Here is a 16,195-nt window from a genome sequence, read left to right on the forward strand (position 1 = left end):
GATTGCACTGGGTTGGGTTCAGTTGGATTGGGTTAGGTAGGGTAGGGTAGGGTAGGGTAGGGCACCTTCTGAGGATATGGAGAGCTGGAAATCAAACCCCTGTCCCTCCTGGCTCCAAACAGGAATACCAAGGTGGCTCTTCCCAGCTATAACCAGTGATTTCTGATCAATGACTTCCTTTTTCCCAAATCAGCTAGGACTTCTCCAGCAGAGAGACTGTCACAGAGGAAGGGAGATCCTCCAGCCTCCAGTCACAGGGATGCTCAGCTGCTGTGCAGAGACCTGGTCACCCATCCCTGGTGCCGGTCAGACAGGCCGTGAAAGCAACCTGAGCAATGTGCCTCTCTGGAGCTCAAAAGCTGGGAAGAGCATTGACGGTAAGCTGCAGATGATGGGCTGGAAAAGCCTGTGTCCACATGATGAATGCTGTTAGGTAAGATGTCCTATTCAGTTTCTTGCTGCAGGGTCCACAGCAAATGTAATGGCAAAGAAGGACACGAGCACGGTTTTCCCATAAACAGACAAGCACCCTTGTCACCCTAGGAGGCACAGGCATAAGAGGGGAAGGGAGCAGTGCTTTCCAGGGGTTTCTGCAAAATGCCTCAGGCCTGTGTGAGACAAAAGCCGACAAGAATAATTTTGGAAATCAGAAATATCAATGAGCTAGGATTTAATTTCCCATACTATACCAGTTGCCTGACCTTCCCTCTATGTGTTCCTTTGTCTATACACAACAGTGCAGAAGGGAAGTTATTTCATCTGACTTTAGGCATTTACATATTTTAGGGCACAATTCAACTCAGCTTTTAGACATCTATCACAAGACAAATAAATCAGTTATAAAATACCTGTGTCTTTCCACTGACTACAAAAGCAGTCTAGATTACAAGTTCGGATGCAGGTATGTGGTCAGACTAATTCTAACCCCATGAGTATTCCCCCCACATCCTTCCCATTTCCCCCATGAAAAAATACGGATCTCCTCACAGCACAAGACTCAGCACAAGCAGGGCTCTGCTTGCAGAGTCACACCAGGATGTGTTCATTGATGAGTGAAACCAGGTTGAAATTCAACTGCTAGCTCTGGCCTCCCACTCATTATCTTTGCTGGGTGTTTAGATCTCAGGGAATTTGTGGAGTTTCTAGGTTTCCAGATACCAGAGAGTCTTTTCCATGAGGCAGTGGGCGTAACTGCTTCTATGATTGTGGAAGAATCTCTAGAAGGCAACCTCATGAGCATTGCTCGCTCTCTCCTCTATGGGAAGAAATTGAATTCATGGTTTTCTGACAAATGCTTGTTTTCTGCTGTTGTCAGAAAGCCAGGAGACATTTAGCAGCTGTAACAGTGGAAGCTAAATAAAAGCAGAAAAGTTTCCAGTCTGCTGCTACACTGGATACGTATGCAAAGTGAGGTTAAAGAGAGGTAGCTCTGCTCCAGGAGAAACTCACCCAGCATAATTTTTGAAGTGGCACAGCCCTCCCTCCCCTCCCACCTCAATATAGGTTTAATTCTTAAAACCAGTCCAGTGACCACTGCAAAACAAGGATAGTAGCATATTCAAACCATAAATCAATGTTAGAAGTGGACTCACTTTTTTAAGCAGGATATGTCCACAGCCTTCATCCAGGATACTAGTGTGTAGTTGATGGGATGTTATATATGATTCAGAGTTACGTTTTTAATATGAAGTCGTCATGCAATAGACTTAGTGTGTCACCAGATACTGAAGTCATACAAAGCACTGTACAAAACAATCCTCAATACAAGCAATAACTCCATTTCTTTGGGATGTGAAACTCTTTCACTTTCTTTTCTGCTTTTGTTTCCTAGGGCTCTCTTTCCTTCAAAGCTAAAACTGGTATTTGCTGGTTTCAAGGGCTATTTATTGCTGTGACAGTGACACATCACTCCAAGTAATGCCTCTTAAGTACTATTAGCACATATCTGATCTGAAAATGTACAAACACATTCAAACAAAAATGCTGTATTAATAGACAGGCCTAAAATAAATAAACAGGAAACGAACAGAACTTTTTAAAAGAAGGAACTGCAGTTGAAATACTTTAAAGATAAATAAACTTTTAGATTTGACTCCCTCTAGAGTATTTTTAAGGAAAAGCTTGATACAGGAGATTCCTTTTTTGTTGCAGAAACTCTCACACGGCAGTCCCACCGAAATGTACTTCTCTCCAAATGCAATAATCCCTCTGTGCCCAGCAGCCTCTCTTCAGCAGAGCTCTCTGCCTGGTGCCGGTCACAGCCAGGCCCCTGCAGAGCTCAGACCAGAGCACCTCACTGAGACCAGAAAACAAAGGAAGATCTTCTTTTTTAATAAGAACGAAAGAGCCACAATAGTGCATGCCTACATTTTCCAGAAATGGGACCAAATCCTGCCTGTCTTTGTCAACTAAAGGCAGCAGGAGGGCTTTCATTTGGTCTGTAGTGACGAGCCAGAATAGAGTGGACCCATGTCTGTAGGGGCCTGTTGTAGTACAGGACCTTCATTCACTTTGACCCTTGGGGAGTCAAAAAACCCCAACACAGTGTTGCAACAACTGCAGATCCCAAATGCCTGTTTTTTCTAAAAGAAGGATCAGTTACCTATTTCAAAACGAGCAGTGCCAGCGTAGATACTGAGATCTTCACAAGCCTTTCAGTTAAGCTCCCTCAGTCCCGTTGTACATGACACAAGAAACACCAATGTTCAGCCATCGTCTGTATCCACTAACGCTCCCACTATTGCTCACTCGGGGGGAGCCACAGAGGATTACAAGTAGTAATAAGATATTGAACAGAAGAAAAGCTAGCACAGAAAAAGCAACTGAATTTTCAAGAAAGAGCCCAGTGGAAGCAGGACACAGGGTCTTCCAAAGCATTTATATCTATGTTTCTAATGAAAAACAAACAGAACATTGAATACATTCCATAAGTTTCGTATGTAATAACGAAGAAGGAATAAAGGACATGCACAATTTTTCTTCTCTCTTTGCCAGGCAGTAAGATGGAAAGATAACTGGAGAAAAAAAACCATGTAAATATACTGTAGCTGCCTGGATCTGAAAATACAAAAATTTGATTTCTTACTAACTAGCTCCATCACTTCCCAGCATGTGATGGATTCTCAGTTACTAGTTTTCCAAAGTCACAAAAGAAAGGGAAAAAAAACCCTAGCATCTTTTTAGCTGCAGAAATGTGTAGATAAATTCAATCTGACTACAACTCATGTACTGCACTGCAGTCCCTCCAGGAATAAATTTGGATCACTATGCCACAGACTCCAAAGGGTCAACATGACATATTGCATCATATCCCCCTACACGAAAAAGAATTCACTAACAAATACCGCTTCTAAAAGTGCTCCTTTATTCCCCTTTCACATTATAATTTCTTATGAAATATTTTAATGGATGACTTTGGTGCTTTGCCACATTTCTCTCAATCTATATATAAATGTTTGATTGGAAAGAAAGTAAACATTACAGAACAAACACTTTATAAACCTTTGCTATTTTCATATAATACTCGAACTGGAATTGGTTTTGCTTAAAAAAAAATAATAATCCTGGAGTGCTGTGCAGAATGACCCAAAATTTCCCATGCTTGTTAAAATGTAAAGAGGAAAAAATCAGAAAGCATGAAGCAAATTATTTCTATCTCATCTGAGAAGACAGAAATTATGTCTTTTATGAGGAAAAAAAAAATAGGCCTGCCAGGTAGCCTCATCCTGCATGGTATGAAGCTGGTAACAGCCTTCAGGGCAATCACTGCTGTTTGATTATAAGTCGAATTGGCTAACGTGCCACGAGAAAAGCGGCAGCAGCGATGAGTGTGTGATTCCCCCCTCCGCCCCCAGTAATGGATTAAACAAATGCTTCACACCTTAAGGCTCTGGCTGCATTTGGAAAAGCACAACTGGCTTCTCACAGGCAGAAAAGCGCTGGCTAACGTGCATGCTGCTGCAGCCATGGCTGCTAATGCACCCTTCCCACCCCACACACCCAGTGACTTGCTGCTTGTTTATTTAAATGACACTGTTGTTTGAAATGATGGGGGCTTCTTATCCTCTTGAGTCATGCATTCTCTGTCTGGGATCCTCTGTTTAGGCACTTTTAGCACCTCATTAATTACTAACTGCAACAAAGTCATGCTGTTTTGCAACTCTATTGCCTTTGTTAAGAAATCTCAATCCTGTGTTAGAATGTGAAAGGGGACTGTTATCTACCATATGCCCTGCTTGACTCCATATTACAAAATTAGCTTTCTAGTTCCTGAAATACATATACATGTGCTCTTTGTATCCATACCCCATGGTTAAACAGCCTGGCTTCCGTTAAATAGCCTGCCAGTAACGATTGTAGAAGCTACTGTTGCAGATAAAAAACACTCTGAACTCCACACGTTATAAATAAATGTTTTATCCAGGAAGATACCATTTCTTAACAATGATCGCTAAGTCCCGCTACAAAATGCAATTCTGGATGCCTTTCTATGAATCTGTGGGTACTAACACCCTCTCGACCAGTTAACTATGAAAGATAAGTAACTAACAGATTAAGCAGTTGGAGATTTTATTTCACTTTTAGATGGCAGGTTAGGGGGACAGTATCAGGTAAGGAACGGTGAGACTCTTCCCTGCAATGTCCTGAATGTTATTACTGTATGTAACTCTGCACACACATTAAGGCAGGTTGGTATGAGAAGTTTAATCCAAACAGGGACTTTGATGGCTGTGCAGAAAGCTGTGATCTAGGAATCATCTTCAGCAGCAGCTTAGCCTGGAAGCACCTAATTAAATTCAAAATGTCCTTCCTTGTTTGGGGTGAATGCTCCTCGGAGTTCAGCCCCTGCAGAGACCCAGAGCCAGCCCAGGCAGGACTCCTGCGGCCAAAGCTGAGCGTAGCAGAGCTAAATTCGCTGAGGTACTAGACCCAACCACCAGCAGGACCAGACCCCTCTCAGCAAGCAGCGTGCAACAGTTTCTTTATAAAACAGGGACAGAAAAAAAGAAATGGTAATGACAATGCCTTTGCTTAGTGATTAGGATATATGCAGCCGGGAGATACCAGTTTCTGCTCATAAATTTCCATTTAATGTGAAATGTGCAAGCAATCTTAAAAAAAAGAGACAGAAATTAAGACTTCCTTTCGTGTGCCTTAAAATCGGTTCCTTCTTACGGTCTGACACCAAGAATCTGGTCTCCTTTGCTACACAGCGGCACGGCTGCAACAAGCAGCCTGTGGAGTGACCCCAGCTGAAGAGTCCCCTAACCAGGAGCCTAGGGTGCGGGGTGCGATTGCACTCTAAACCACACTCACACTGAAGGTACACATGGAGCATAGTCCACATTCTGGCTAAGTTTTATTGCCATTGGGCTTTTATACTAAAGGAGACTCTGAAAGAAAAGAGAAAGCTGACTCAATTCTTTGCAAAAAAGGATCTTTCTCCCCTGATGGATCAGGCTGGCTGGCTGAGGCATGGCAGATATTCAGCTGGGCAGAAAACCCCAGCTGGGCTGGGTGTTTCCTTATTGCCAGCTCCTGCTGGCTCTCAGTTCAGGATGAATGTTGGTTCTAATAGCAGTCTGAAGGGCTGCATCTACTCCCACAGTTTATTTGGGGAGTTTAGGCACCTAACGATATCTAAAATATAAGAATTGTTACTCCTAGATTGAAGATGCCACCATTTATTTCATTAAAACTCGGCTTTTAAGTTCTAGCTCTCTGATGCCTGGTTTGTAGCTTGTTCAGTGTAGTAAATGTTGATACTAGCTTAGCAGAAGCTCCACATCACTAAATCATTGTTGTCCACTATCAACCATCAGGTTCATATGACAAAGAACTAAGTCCTGAATTAAAACACAGAGTGGTTCTTTCCAGTCATGAATAGTGGTCAGAAATATGCTGGAAGGTACACAAAAACGGTAAGGCTCTGACTGAGGAAGATGAGTCTCTTCAGACAAGTGCAAGGGCTTATTTCAGTTCTGATTATGTCAGTGCAACATATGCATCTGCTTTGTGCTCTCCAGGCATAGGGACTGCCATCAGCTTGTGCTTAAAAGTTCTTCTCAACAGAGGACCTTGTCTCTGGTGCACCAGAGTTAAGCAGAGAACACCCTTCTTCAGGACTACCAGTTTGCAGTCTTTCAGGACCTTCAATTTACACCTTGAAATAAGCAACAAGAGCATTTGAGTACAGAAGTGCTTCTTGATTGCTCAGCATTATCTGCCTAATACAATCATATGTTACTGAAATATCTCGTAGAGTATCAGTGACACATTTACCAATGTTTAGTGAAGGCCCATCTCTTGTAACATTTGAAATCGCATAGTAGTTTTTTTCACCTGATAAAATTCCAATTAAGTGCCACAAAGTATGGCCAGTGGAACAACTTTTCATCCTGTGCCAACCCTGGCGGCTTGTTTAAGAGGGGCGATACTGCTGTTTCACTGTATTTATTAACATGGGACCCAAGACCCATTTTGTGTAGCTCAGCCAGATTCCTGCTGCCCTTCCCTGCTAGCACAGGGCAGGGCACCCGATGCTTGCACACTCTGTGCCTCACGTTGCGACAGCGGCTGCCCAGTCCCTCATCACAGCACAGCTACTACCAGCCCTGTAGTACCTCTTATGCCTTCAGGTCACCCGGGCTGAACTGCTTCAGGACTTCCTGGCAATGGGATGGGGTTGTTGAGGACAGCTGGAACTGCAGCACGTGAACTCCATCCACGCTGTGCACCATTGTCCTTCTCCATGCCTGCCTGTTCCTCTGTATGCACACTAGACAACATGCCCATCACCCACGCTGGGGTGTGAGCACACACATTAAGAAACAGGCTTCTTCTCTACTCCCTGCCTTTCCAAAGGACCCTACACCTGCAATTTCACCTTCAGTAGTAAGATGATTGCTTCACTGACCCCTTTGAGACACCCCCTGCCTTTACTGTTTTACATGTCAGGCTTTTCATTCCCGTTTCCTCATGGTGAACCAGATCAGGGAACTGAATCTCCTGGAAAGAAACAAATTTTTTTGGCAGGATTTCATTTTTTCAGCCTGATATTTCCCTAATCCAGTGTACGACCGCTAGTGCTTGGACCACCGCAGCCCAGGAAGTGAGAATGAGCAAGTCACTTGGGCAAGTGTGGGATCTACTTAGGCTGACATTGCCACCAAAGAAATTCACAGGAAACACTGCCAAAGTGAGAAAACAGCTCCTAACTTAGGTGTTGTGAATCGCCCTCCCAAATACTCAAATCATAGAGAAGTCAATGCCTAGACAAATGGATGTGTCAGAGTCCTGTGAAACCTTTGTTGTTGGTTACTCACATCCTCCAGCTTTACCCAGTTATAGTTCTACCTTACGGGCTGTCACCACAGGAGAAGTATCCTTGGGCAAACTGATGCATGAATTTAAACCAGTGCAGTTATTCTGGTACTGCCTTCTGGGTGGTTAAACTTAGTCTAAACCAAAAGCATTTTTTTTCAACTTAGCATACATTACAAAAACATTTATGTTAATCACTTCTGTTCTAGGTTGAGTATTTACACCCAAAATACACAGATACTTCCATGGCAATACTTAGATTTTTTTATTGTAGATGCAGTTGCTCTAGGCACAGATTCTGCATACACAGAACAAAAAGTTGGTCTGCATCCCAAAGGTTTTACAATCTGATCGCAAGTCCAAGAGACAACCACCTGATAGATGAATACAGGGAAACAATGACTTAGCGAGATTTGATCATCCTCATATTAACTGCTAAAACTTCCTCTGTGCCAAAACGTCCTCAGTTTCATTCTGAGGCCTTCCTGTTGGACTTTCTTAACTGAACTGCATCTGGAAGGCTTGTACTGCAGAATTTGCCCATGTGTTTTTCCCACAAATATGCTTTTTTTTTTCCTACGTACAATAAAACAACAATTCAGCTCTCTTCCAGTGTGATCCAGAAGACCAGATCCAAACCTCTCTCGAACTGATGAAGGGTCAAGCTGACAGCAGCAGGCTTTGGACATGGCCCAGGCTGAGGGGTAGTCCAGACCGACATGCTAATTTAGGGCCTGATCCTGCAGACTTTGATTACACTGGGATATTATTACAATGACAGAATTGCACAAGTCGGAGATGGGAAAAATCAATTAGGTCATCTAGACTATTTGTTGCCAGTGTAGGATTGTTCCCTACTGCACATTTTGTTAATGTTCTGCCATCACATCTTTTAAATATCTGAAGCATAAAGACATTATTAAAGATATTGGGACTATATCTTTAGGAATCAGTTTATTTTTTTAAAAGTACACATATTCTCATAGGTTCAACTTATTGTGAGTAAAGCATTTCTCATCACTCACTTCTTTTGGTTTATTTAGACTATACAGTTATAATCTTCTGTTTGCGATATTAACAGCTTTTGAGAATGCTCATGATGTTACAGAAGATTAACCCCCTAAACTGAACATGACTAAAGCACAAATGGGTTATGGTAGGAAACACAGAGAAACCTAACTGTCAGATTTGGAAATACAGAAAAGAGTAGTAATACAGACACGCACACATACTTACATATATACGCATATATGTGTGTGTGTGTGTGTTTTGGGTAATCTCTCATATACTTGTGCCTCTCTGCATGCCTTGCCCACTCTGTGCCTGCTTCTTAGTTTGCACAGAAAAAAAAAATCTGGGGCAAAGACTGTCATGATCTGGGGTCCTCTGCAGTGCCAAGAATACTGTTGGTGTTTAACAAATAGTAGATGTGTCGGATTGTGCAACCTTTACTCAGGATGCCTGCTCTAGTCCTCTCTAACCCTTCTCCCTTCAGCGGACATTACTGACCCAGGTCTGTGGGGATGCTACCTCCTTGGTGGTGAAGTCTGACCTATGCCGTTTACACCCTGGGCAGCACCTGAAAATTAAGGATATTGTATTGGACGCAGTATGCTTCATTTTCAAGTTATGTATCAGAGGTAATCCAAGGCCTTTATTTCTTTACTGTGTTTCCCAAGTTGAAAAGGCAAATTAGTGACCCTTTTGTTCACTTACACAAACTATTTCCAGTCTAGAGAAGAATGACAAAGGGTTAGCATTCAGCTGTCCTGTTCACATGGCTAGTTTTTATGACTAGAGTGCCATTTTAAGCAAGCATAATATCAGCTATTAATTGAATATTATTATCTTATTTTGGATATAATCTGAGCATCTTGAGCCCTCCTCCTTTTTCCCCCAATTTGTTAGCTGTTCTGAAAACTGAAATTAACATTTTCTAGCTATGGAAAGTTGCACAGAGAAACCGCTGGGCAGGAATTGCAATAGTGAAACCACTGCACACTATTCCTCTTTGATTAATTTCTTTTTAAAAAAAAAAAAACAAACAAAAAACCACCACTAAGCTGATTTTACAGTCTCCTGCTGCTGGTTTTAATGTAGTTCAGTAAAACAGAGGGCTCAGACATCTTTGACCCTCCAGCAACAATACGGACCATCAGCCATTCTCCCCCTCCCCACCCTCTTTAATAAACCCCAAAATAGAGAAGCGCACAAAGCCACCCTGGGAGCTGTTTCTGATTCATCTGTTTCAGTTGCAAGGATATACTACATCCAGCTCCCTCCACCGTGTGCGTTGCTGCTGGCTCCTCATGTCCCCAGGCCTGGCGAGAGCAGGCTTTTTTGCAAGCCCGATCCCCCCGATGCCGCAGTCCACCGGCCGCAGGCCCGGGCGCAGCTGTGCAGCCCAGCCCGGCCCGCTGGCTCTGCCTGCCGAGGGCTGATGTCAGCCTGAACTTTGCCACCGATATCTCATCAGGATGAGCGACATAAACAGAGAATTGCACGCCAGAGTTTTGCTCTGGAACAAGCGCCTTCCACACATTTCAGCAACATAAATCTTCTCCTTTTATCACAGAACGGCAGTAACTGTTTATGGGTTTGGTTTGTTATTGTTGTTGGGTGTTTTTCCCCCCCCTAACGGAGCTGGTTTGAGGGGTAACCTGGTTCCCTGGTATCCTCTTGCCCTGCCTTCTTTTCTGATCCCATCTCGAGTCAAGGCGCAGCTTTTGTTTGCTCCCCGGTCTATGCCTCTGCCCCTCTTCCACAGCAAATAAGTGACCTCTCCCCCCCGCTGCTGGTCACTCATGCATACCCTGCCCTTCTGCCTGGCCCTCGGTCGGTCGGCACAAGTTGGTTTTGCCAAGGCTCTTGGGTGACCCGCGCGGTCCCCAGGACAGTCTCCCGACACATCTGCCCCACACGTCCCCGCTGTAGCAGGGACACATGAAGGGAAGAGGCTGGAGAGGCAGCGAGCGGAGTTTCTCAGCCGTGCTTTGTCAGGGCAAGGAGAGGGAGTGCACTCCCCATTTGTTTAATGTTTTCCTTATGTTTCTTGCGGAGCGTTTATTTTTTGACATGCTTTCTCTGCTCACTGGTGCTAATGCTGCTCGAGCAAGCTGGCTGGCTGGCTGCAGGTTGGCTCACACGCGTGTCCTGTCCTTTCTCTGCAGCCTTGTTTGTTTATGCCACTTGCCTGGCTTGCTCAGAAATTTCCACACACGCACTAGCACACGAGAAGTCTCAATCTCCGACAAAACAAAACCCCGAGGTGAATGCGCTTCCTTCATGTCAGTGTAGCCCCTCGGCTTCTCTGCCGAATGACTTTTATTTTATGCCTCTCTGGCAATCCCACCCCATCCGGCTCAAGTATCCTGGATTAGAAAGACTTTCCCCAGAGTCCTTTTCAAAGGGAGCCTCCCACAGACCTTTAAATCCCCCACATTTTATGGTACAGATATTTAACAGCTCTGAGAGGGGCAGTGGGGGGGAGAGACTGAGGAAAACAGTTACAAATAGAGTGGCTGCTCCTCACACCGCTGAGGTTCCTGATGCGATCCGCGTCGTTTTATCCGGCTTTCTCTCTCGTCCCAGAGATAGCCAGTGAGATAAGAAACGAAGCAAGAAAGGGTTCAGTGAAGTCGCCGGTTTTCCCCTGAATCAGCTTCACCTCCCCCTTTCTAGCCCTCTCCTTCCCCCAAAAAAAGAACCCCTTGCCGCAGAAAGGAAACGCGATACCCTTCTGTCAAACAGGCGGCTGTGCCTCGCCTAGGTGCTGCTGAGCTGCGCCTTTGCTGCCGGGGCTCTGGGGAGGGTCCCGGCGGCGGCGGGGAGCGGCTGCGGGCACCCCCGGGGCGCTGCGGCTCGGCCCGGCTCGGCTCGGCCCGGCCCGGCTCGGCTCAGCCCGGCTCAGCTCGGCCCCGGCCCGCGCCCAGCCCCGCGCCTCCCCTGCTGCCAGCAGACGGCGGGGACGGTCCTCGGCCCCGACGGGACACGCGGCTTTGCTCTGCCCCGTCCCTCTGGAAAGTCACCCCGGAGAATGCCTGTCCCACGGGGAAAAGGCAACGACGGAGAAAATCCCGAGGAGAAGGAGAGGCTGCAGACCCCCCCCTTCCATCTCCCCATCTCCATTTTGAGCAGGGATGTGGGGCGCAGATTCAGACAAGGGAGGGGTGCTGCGCTGTGTCCCGCTCCGCGGGGAAGGGGCCGAGCACACCGCCCCGTCCCCCCGGCAAGTGGGGGGGGTCCTCCCCACGGCGGAGCCGGGGCGCGGGGGGCAGCGGCATCTCCGCGAGGTCCCGGGAAGGCCGGCGGCGGAGGGGAGGCGAGCGGAGCCCTCCGGGCGGGGGCTGCCAGCGAGGCTGCAGAGCCCGGCCGCCCGCCCCGGCCCCGGGCCCGGGCCCGCCCCGCCCCGCCGCGGGGGGCAGCGCAGCCGCGGGGCCGGCGCGGAGCGGCGTCCCCCGCCCGGCCCGGCCGCTGGAGGATGCTCGGGCGCTGATGCCCCGAGGGGGCTCGGCCGGCCGCGGGCAGCCTCCCCCCGCCGTGCCGGGGCGCTGGGGCTCGCCTCCTCCCGCCCCGCCCCGCCCCCGGGCCTCTCCCCCGGGGCCCCGCTCCGGAGCAGCTCCCGCATGAAGCCCGGGGGCTCCTGGTCGGCGGGCGGGAGAGCCGGGGGGGCCCGGCCCACCTGCGCCCGGCGGCTGGCGGTGCCCGCGGCGCAGAGCGCGGCTGCTCCGGAGCGGCGGCGGCGGGGCTGGGTCCTCCTCCTGCCCCCCCGCCGCTCCCGCCCTCGCACACTCCTCTCCCACCGCCATCCATCCATCCGTCCTGTCGGCACCTCGCCCGCCCGGCGCACACACGGGCGCGCACAGCCGCACGCACCCCGGCACCCCCACAACATGCTGCCGGCCGCCGGCCCGGCATGGACCCCGGCGGCGGCTGCTCGGCTCCTCTCCGCTGCTGACTCCCCTCTGAGGTTTGCGGCAGGTAGCGGGGCGGACGCCTGGGAAGTGCAGTAGCGGGGGAAAAAAATAAAGGAGGGAAAACCCCAGAAAAATAACAGGCAAAAGCCACCAAGCCGGCCAAGCCCAGCTTTGGATCTCAGTGCAGGTATTGCTGCTGCTGTGTTCATCCCTTGCCGCCTACCGCCCCGGTTTATTTTTTTTAAAGGAAAGAAAAAAAGAACGAAAAGGAGAAGTCGAACTCTCAAAGGGTTACTATGCAATTGCGACTGATTTCTTGGTTTTTTATCACTTTGAACTTTATGGAATACATTGGCAGCCAGCACGCCTCCAGGGTACGGCGACAGGGAAGAAGTAAGTGCGAAGAGATTTATACTTTGATAACTTCTGCTTCCTCTCGTTGTGCTCTTCACCTGTCCGGGGGGGTCTTGTGGCCCCGGTGCCTCCGCGAGTGCGCCGGGAAGCGAGTCCCGCGCCCGCGGCGCGGCCGAGCGGATCTGCAGGCGGTTTCGCTGAGTTGGAGGGATGGAGGCGGTTTTTGATCTCTTTCTGCTTTTCTCTCTCACCTCACCGGGATGAGCAGAGCTGGCTCTGGGAAGACCTGCGTCTGCTCCTTTCTACTTTAACGTCTGGTAACGGGGAACGTCCTTTCTTAGCTCTTTCCGTTTCCTAAAGGGAAAGCGCGATGACACGACAGGTAACTTTTTGCCGTGATGCCCTAAGCGCCTTTCTCCGCCCCGGTCACCGTTTGGCGACCTGGGGGAGGACGGAGAGAGAAGCCCCCACCCCAAGACCCAGCAGTGCAGATGACCGCTACAGGTTAAGCCTGGCGCCCGGCGATGCGGAGTGGGGGGCTGGGGTGTCGCGGCGCTGCCCGGCCCGCTGACTTCCAGCCTTCACTCGCCACCAGCCACCTCGGTGGCACCGTCCGGGAAGCCCCTGGGTCATCCATCGGCACTGCCCGCAGCTCTGGCCCCTGATACTTTATGGTTGGTTTTTTTTCAAATCCCATGGGATGAAGGGAGTTCGTCCCTTCTGACTTAGCCAGCCCAATGTCGCCTGGGTCCGGGGTGGCGGCAGGAGGGAGCCAGGAGGGCCGGGGCATCCCCGCGGGCCGGGGGCCGAGGGTCCGTAACCGGGGGTGCTGGCAGCAGCTCCTTGGGCGCTGCCGTCCGGAGGAGGCGATGTGGGAGAGCAGAGGCGAGGGGAGCCCCCCGGCACCGGGGCAGGAAGAAACGCGAGGCAGAAGCGAGTCGCCCCCTCGGGAAGGCGCTGTCCAGGTCGCGGGGCGCTGCCACGGGCGGCCGGGCTCTGCCTCCGGCGTGGGGCCCCGGCGGGGCCCGCAGCACCGGGCAGCTCCGAGGACCCGCGTCCGCCGTGACCCCCCGTGCAGGGCTGCCGGTCAGAGCCCTGCCGGGGCGCCGCAAGGAGCCGCCGACGGCGGCGGGCTGCGGCAGCGGGGGGCACCGGGACCGGCCCCCGGTCCCGCCTCGCCATCCCGCTTGCATCGGACCCGTCGCCGTTTCTGGGGAGGCATTTTCTGCGCGCCTCCCGCGGAGGGGCTGCTCATGCCTGTCCTCCTTCCCTGACAGCTGCAGATACCGAGGAAATGTCACAAAACACGGCAGCCTGCATTTAATCAGCAAGAAGAAACGGAGTTACTTCCTCAGGGAGGGGACGGGGGGTTACTATTATTTTAATCTTTTTTTGCTCGGCGCTCGCTCCCTTCCCCTGCTTGGCATGGCTAGCCCTTGAAAGCCTCCTTTGTATGCTTTGCCTCCTGCACACAAGGTTTGATTCACCTAAAGTGCCCCTAAAGCGGAGCCGAGGACGAGAGAGACCGGGGCTCCAGCCCTCCCATCCCCACGGCCGCGCAGCGAGGGAGCACTAAGGGCTAAGTAAAACATGTCAGGGCATCCGATTTATTATCCTTGGCAAGGGAGGGCTCCGCAGCCTCCATCACTTCCCACCCACTCCTTTAACCCCTGGCAGCCGCGGGCCCACAAGCTGCGCCCCCCCCCCCCATGGGGGCACCCCGACGGGTGCGGTGGAGGGGTTCAGCCCCGGGTCAGGGGCACAGCAGGGGTAGGGGGGCAGGACGCCCCGGGGGGGCGAGGGTCGGGGAGCGGGCCCCCCTCCGCCCGTCCTTGCTCCGGCACCTGGTGCGCGCCGCGCCGGGCCAGAGCCGGGCCGGCGGCGACCTCTGCTGTCCTGTGCCGCGGCGGGCAGCCCGCGGCGGCAGGTGCGGCTCGGCTCGGCTCGGCTCGGCTCGGCTCGGCTCGGCTCGGCTCGGCACGGCTCGGTCCGGCACGGCTCGGCTCGGCTCGGCTCGGCTCGGTCCGGCACGGCACGGCTCGGCTCGGCTCGGCTCGGCTCGGCTCGGCTCGGTCCGGCACGGCACGGCTCGGCTCGGCTCGGCTCGGCACGGCTCGGTCCGGCACGGCCGCTGCCCCCTCCTGCGGCCGCCCTTTTGGCGGGGGAAGGCAGGTCGCCCTCCTGCCCCCGGCCGGTCTCGGTGCTGGGTGGGCGCAGGGCAGCCGGGGTTTCCCAGCATCGGGGCTGCTGCGGGTGCGTGCGGTGTGCTCCGCGTCCCTAGCGCCGTCCCACCGGGGGCTTTCCTAGGGCCCCTGTTCAGCAGCGTCATTTTCGGGAAATAGAGGTGGAAGTGTTGGCTGCAAAATAATTAGCTGGTTGGTACAGCGTGGAGAAGGTACTGAGTACTTGCTCAAAGTTTTCTGGTTAAAATGCAAGAGTTGAGTTAAATTCGCAGCAGAACAAGTGGCTGAAAAATCACAGCTAGAAAGAGTCAGAATGGAAGCCTGGCTCGTTATTTTGGCAGTGAAGACAAATAACCGTCAGAACACCTCACCTGGACACGGTGCACACCGTCCACTGGCTGAGGTCTTCAGATCGGGATGGCTGTAAAACATGCGTTGGTATAACTAGTGGTTATTTGGTGTGAAGCAAGAATTAGAGCATGAGTGTTTATGAAAGTTACTATAAAAGAGGTTATGGTCACCACTTGCACTGATCATTTTGGCTTTAAAAATCTATGAATCGTTACTAGTACTTTAGTACTAATTACTATGTTATTAGTCCAGTATAATACTGGAACTTGAAAAAAACAATAGTGTGTGGGTAAAGAAGACACCTGTCAAATTCATCTATTACATGGAAGATCTCTGGATTTCTGTTTCTTCTGTCCAGTTAGTCCCCTTTAAGCATAAGTCCTAAACCCATTGCTAGGGAAGTGTTTTCAAATCTCCATTTAACCAATGCATTTTTAAATACAGTACAAAGCAGTTGCCATCGAGCACTCAGCGAGCCAGTGTTACTTCATTTTGTTTAATATCAGAGTCCCCCATTCTGTATTATATTGCAGACTCCAAGATTTTACGATAAAGGAATAACTAAGCCTGAACTGACTAATTCAGAATATGGTGGGCCAGACTCTTCAGCCGCTATAAAGTGAAGTTTCTTTGTTAATTCACCCCATCAGAAGGACCTGGTCCTGAAGCATTACTTATTTTGTACCTATTGCCAAAGTAATCTTTACTAGGAGGAAAGTCTGGTCTGCAGTCCTTTCACTCCCCAAACTCCTACTGAAGTTTCTAGTTTGAGCATCCTCAATTTCTGTCTCATGATCAGTAGTAAATGCGTAGTTGGCTGTACAGAGGCAAAACTCCTCTGAAGTCCACTATGGAGTGCAGAGGATTGGGTCCATAATTAGACACAGCAGACAAGATCAATAAAAGTTCAAAAGCAAACATATCATTAGCAAAGAGATTTGTTTTTATTCTGATAAGAGCAATTAAGATTAACAAATTAAGTTGCTTGTTTGGGTCCTGCAAGAGAGATTAATATGCAGCTGAGTACAGACTAGCATACCAATAAATAAGAAGTTCTATGTATCTGCC

At 49.9% G+C, this 16,195-nt stretch overlaps 1 protein-coding gene across 2 annotated transcripts in view; it reads left to right on the forward strand.

The window, feature by feature from the left end:
- Positions 1 to 11,939: 11,939 nt before the first annotated feature.
- Positions 11,940 to 16,195, forward strand: part of RSPO3 (R-spondin 3) — a 64,372-nt gene continuing 60,116 nt past the window's right edge. For both annotated transcript variants that reach the window (XM_072855802.1, XM_072855803.1), the window contains exons 1-2: positions 11,940 to 12,292; positions 12,487 to 12,632. In XM_072855802.1, coding sequence (XP_072711903.1) covers positions 11,949 to 12,292; positions 12,487 to 12,632 — 490 coding nt within the window. In that variant the 5' untranslated portion in view covers positions 11,940 to 11,948. The remainder of the gene's footprint in view (positions 12,293 to 12,486; positions 12,633 to 16,195) is intronic.

This window comes from Ciconia boyciana, chromosome 3 (genome assembly GCF_034638445.1).
Source record: "Ciconia boyciana chromosome 3, ASM3463844v1, whole genome shotgun sequence".
Lineage (NCBI taxonomy): Eukaryota > Metazoa > Chordata > Aves > Ciconiiformes > Ciconiidae > Ciconia > Ciconia boyciana.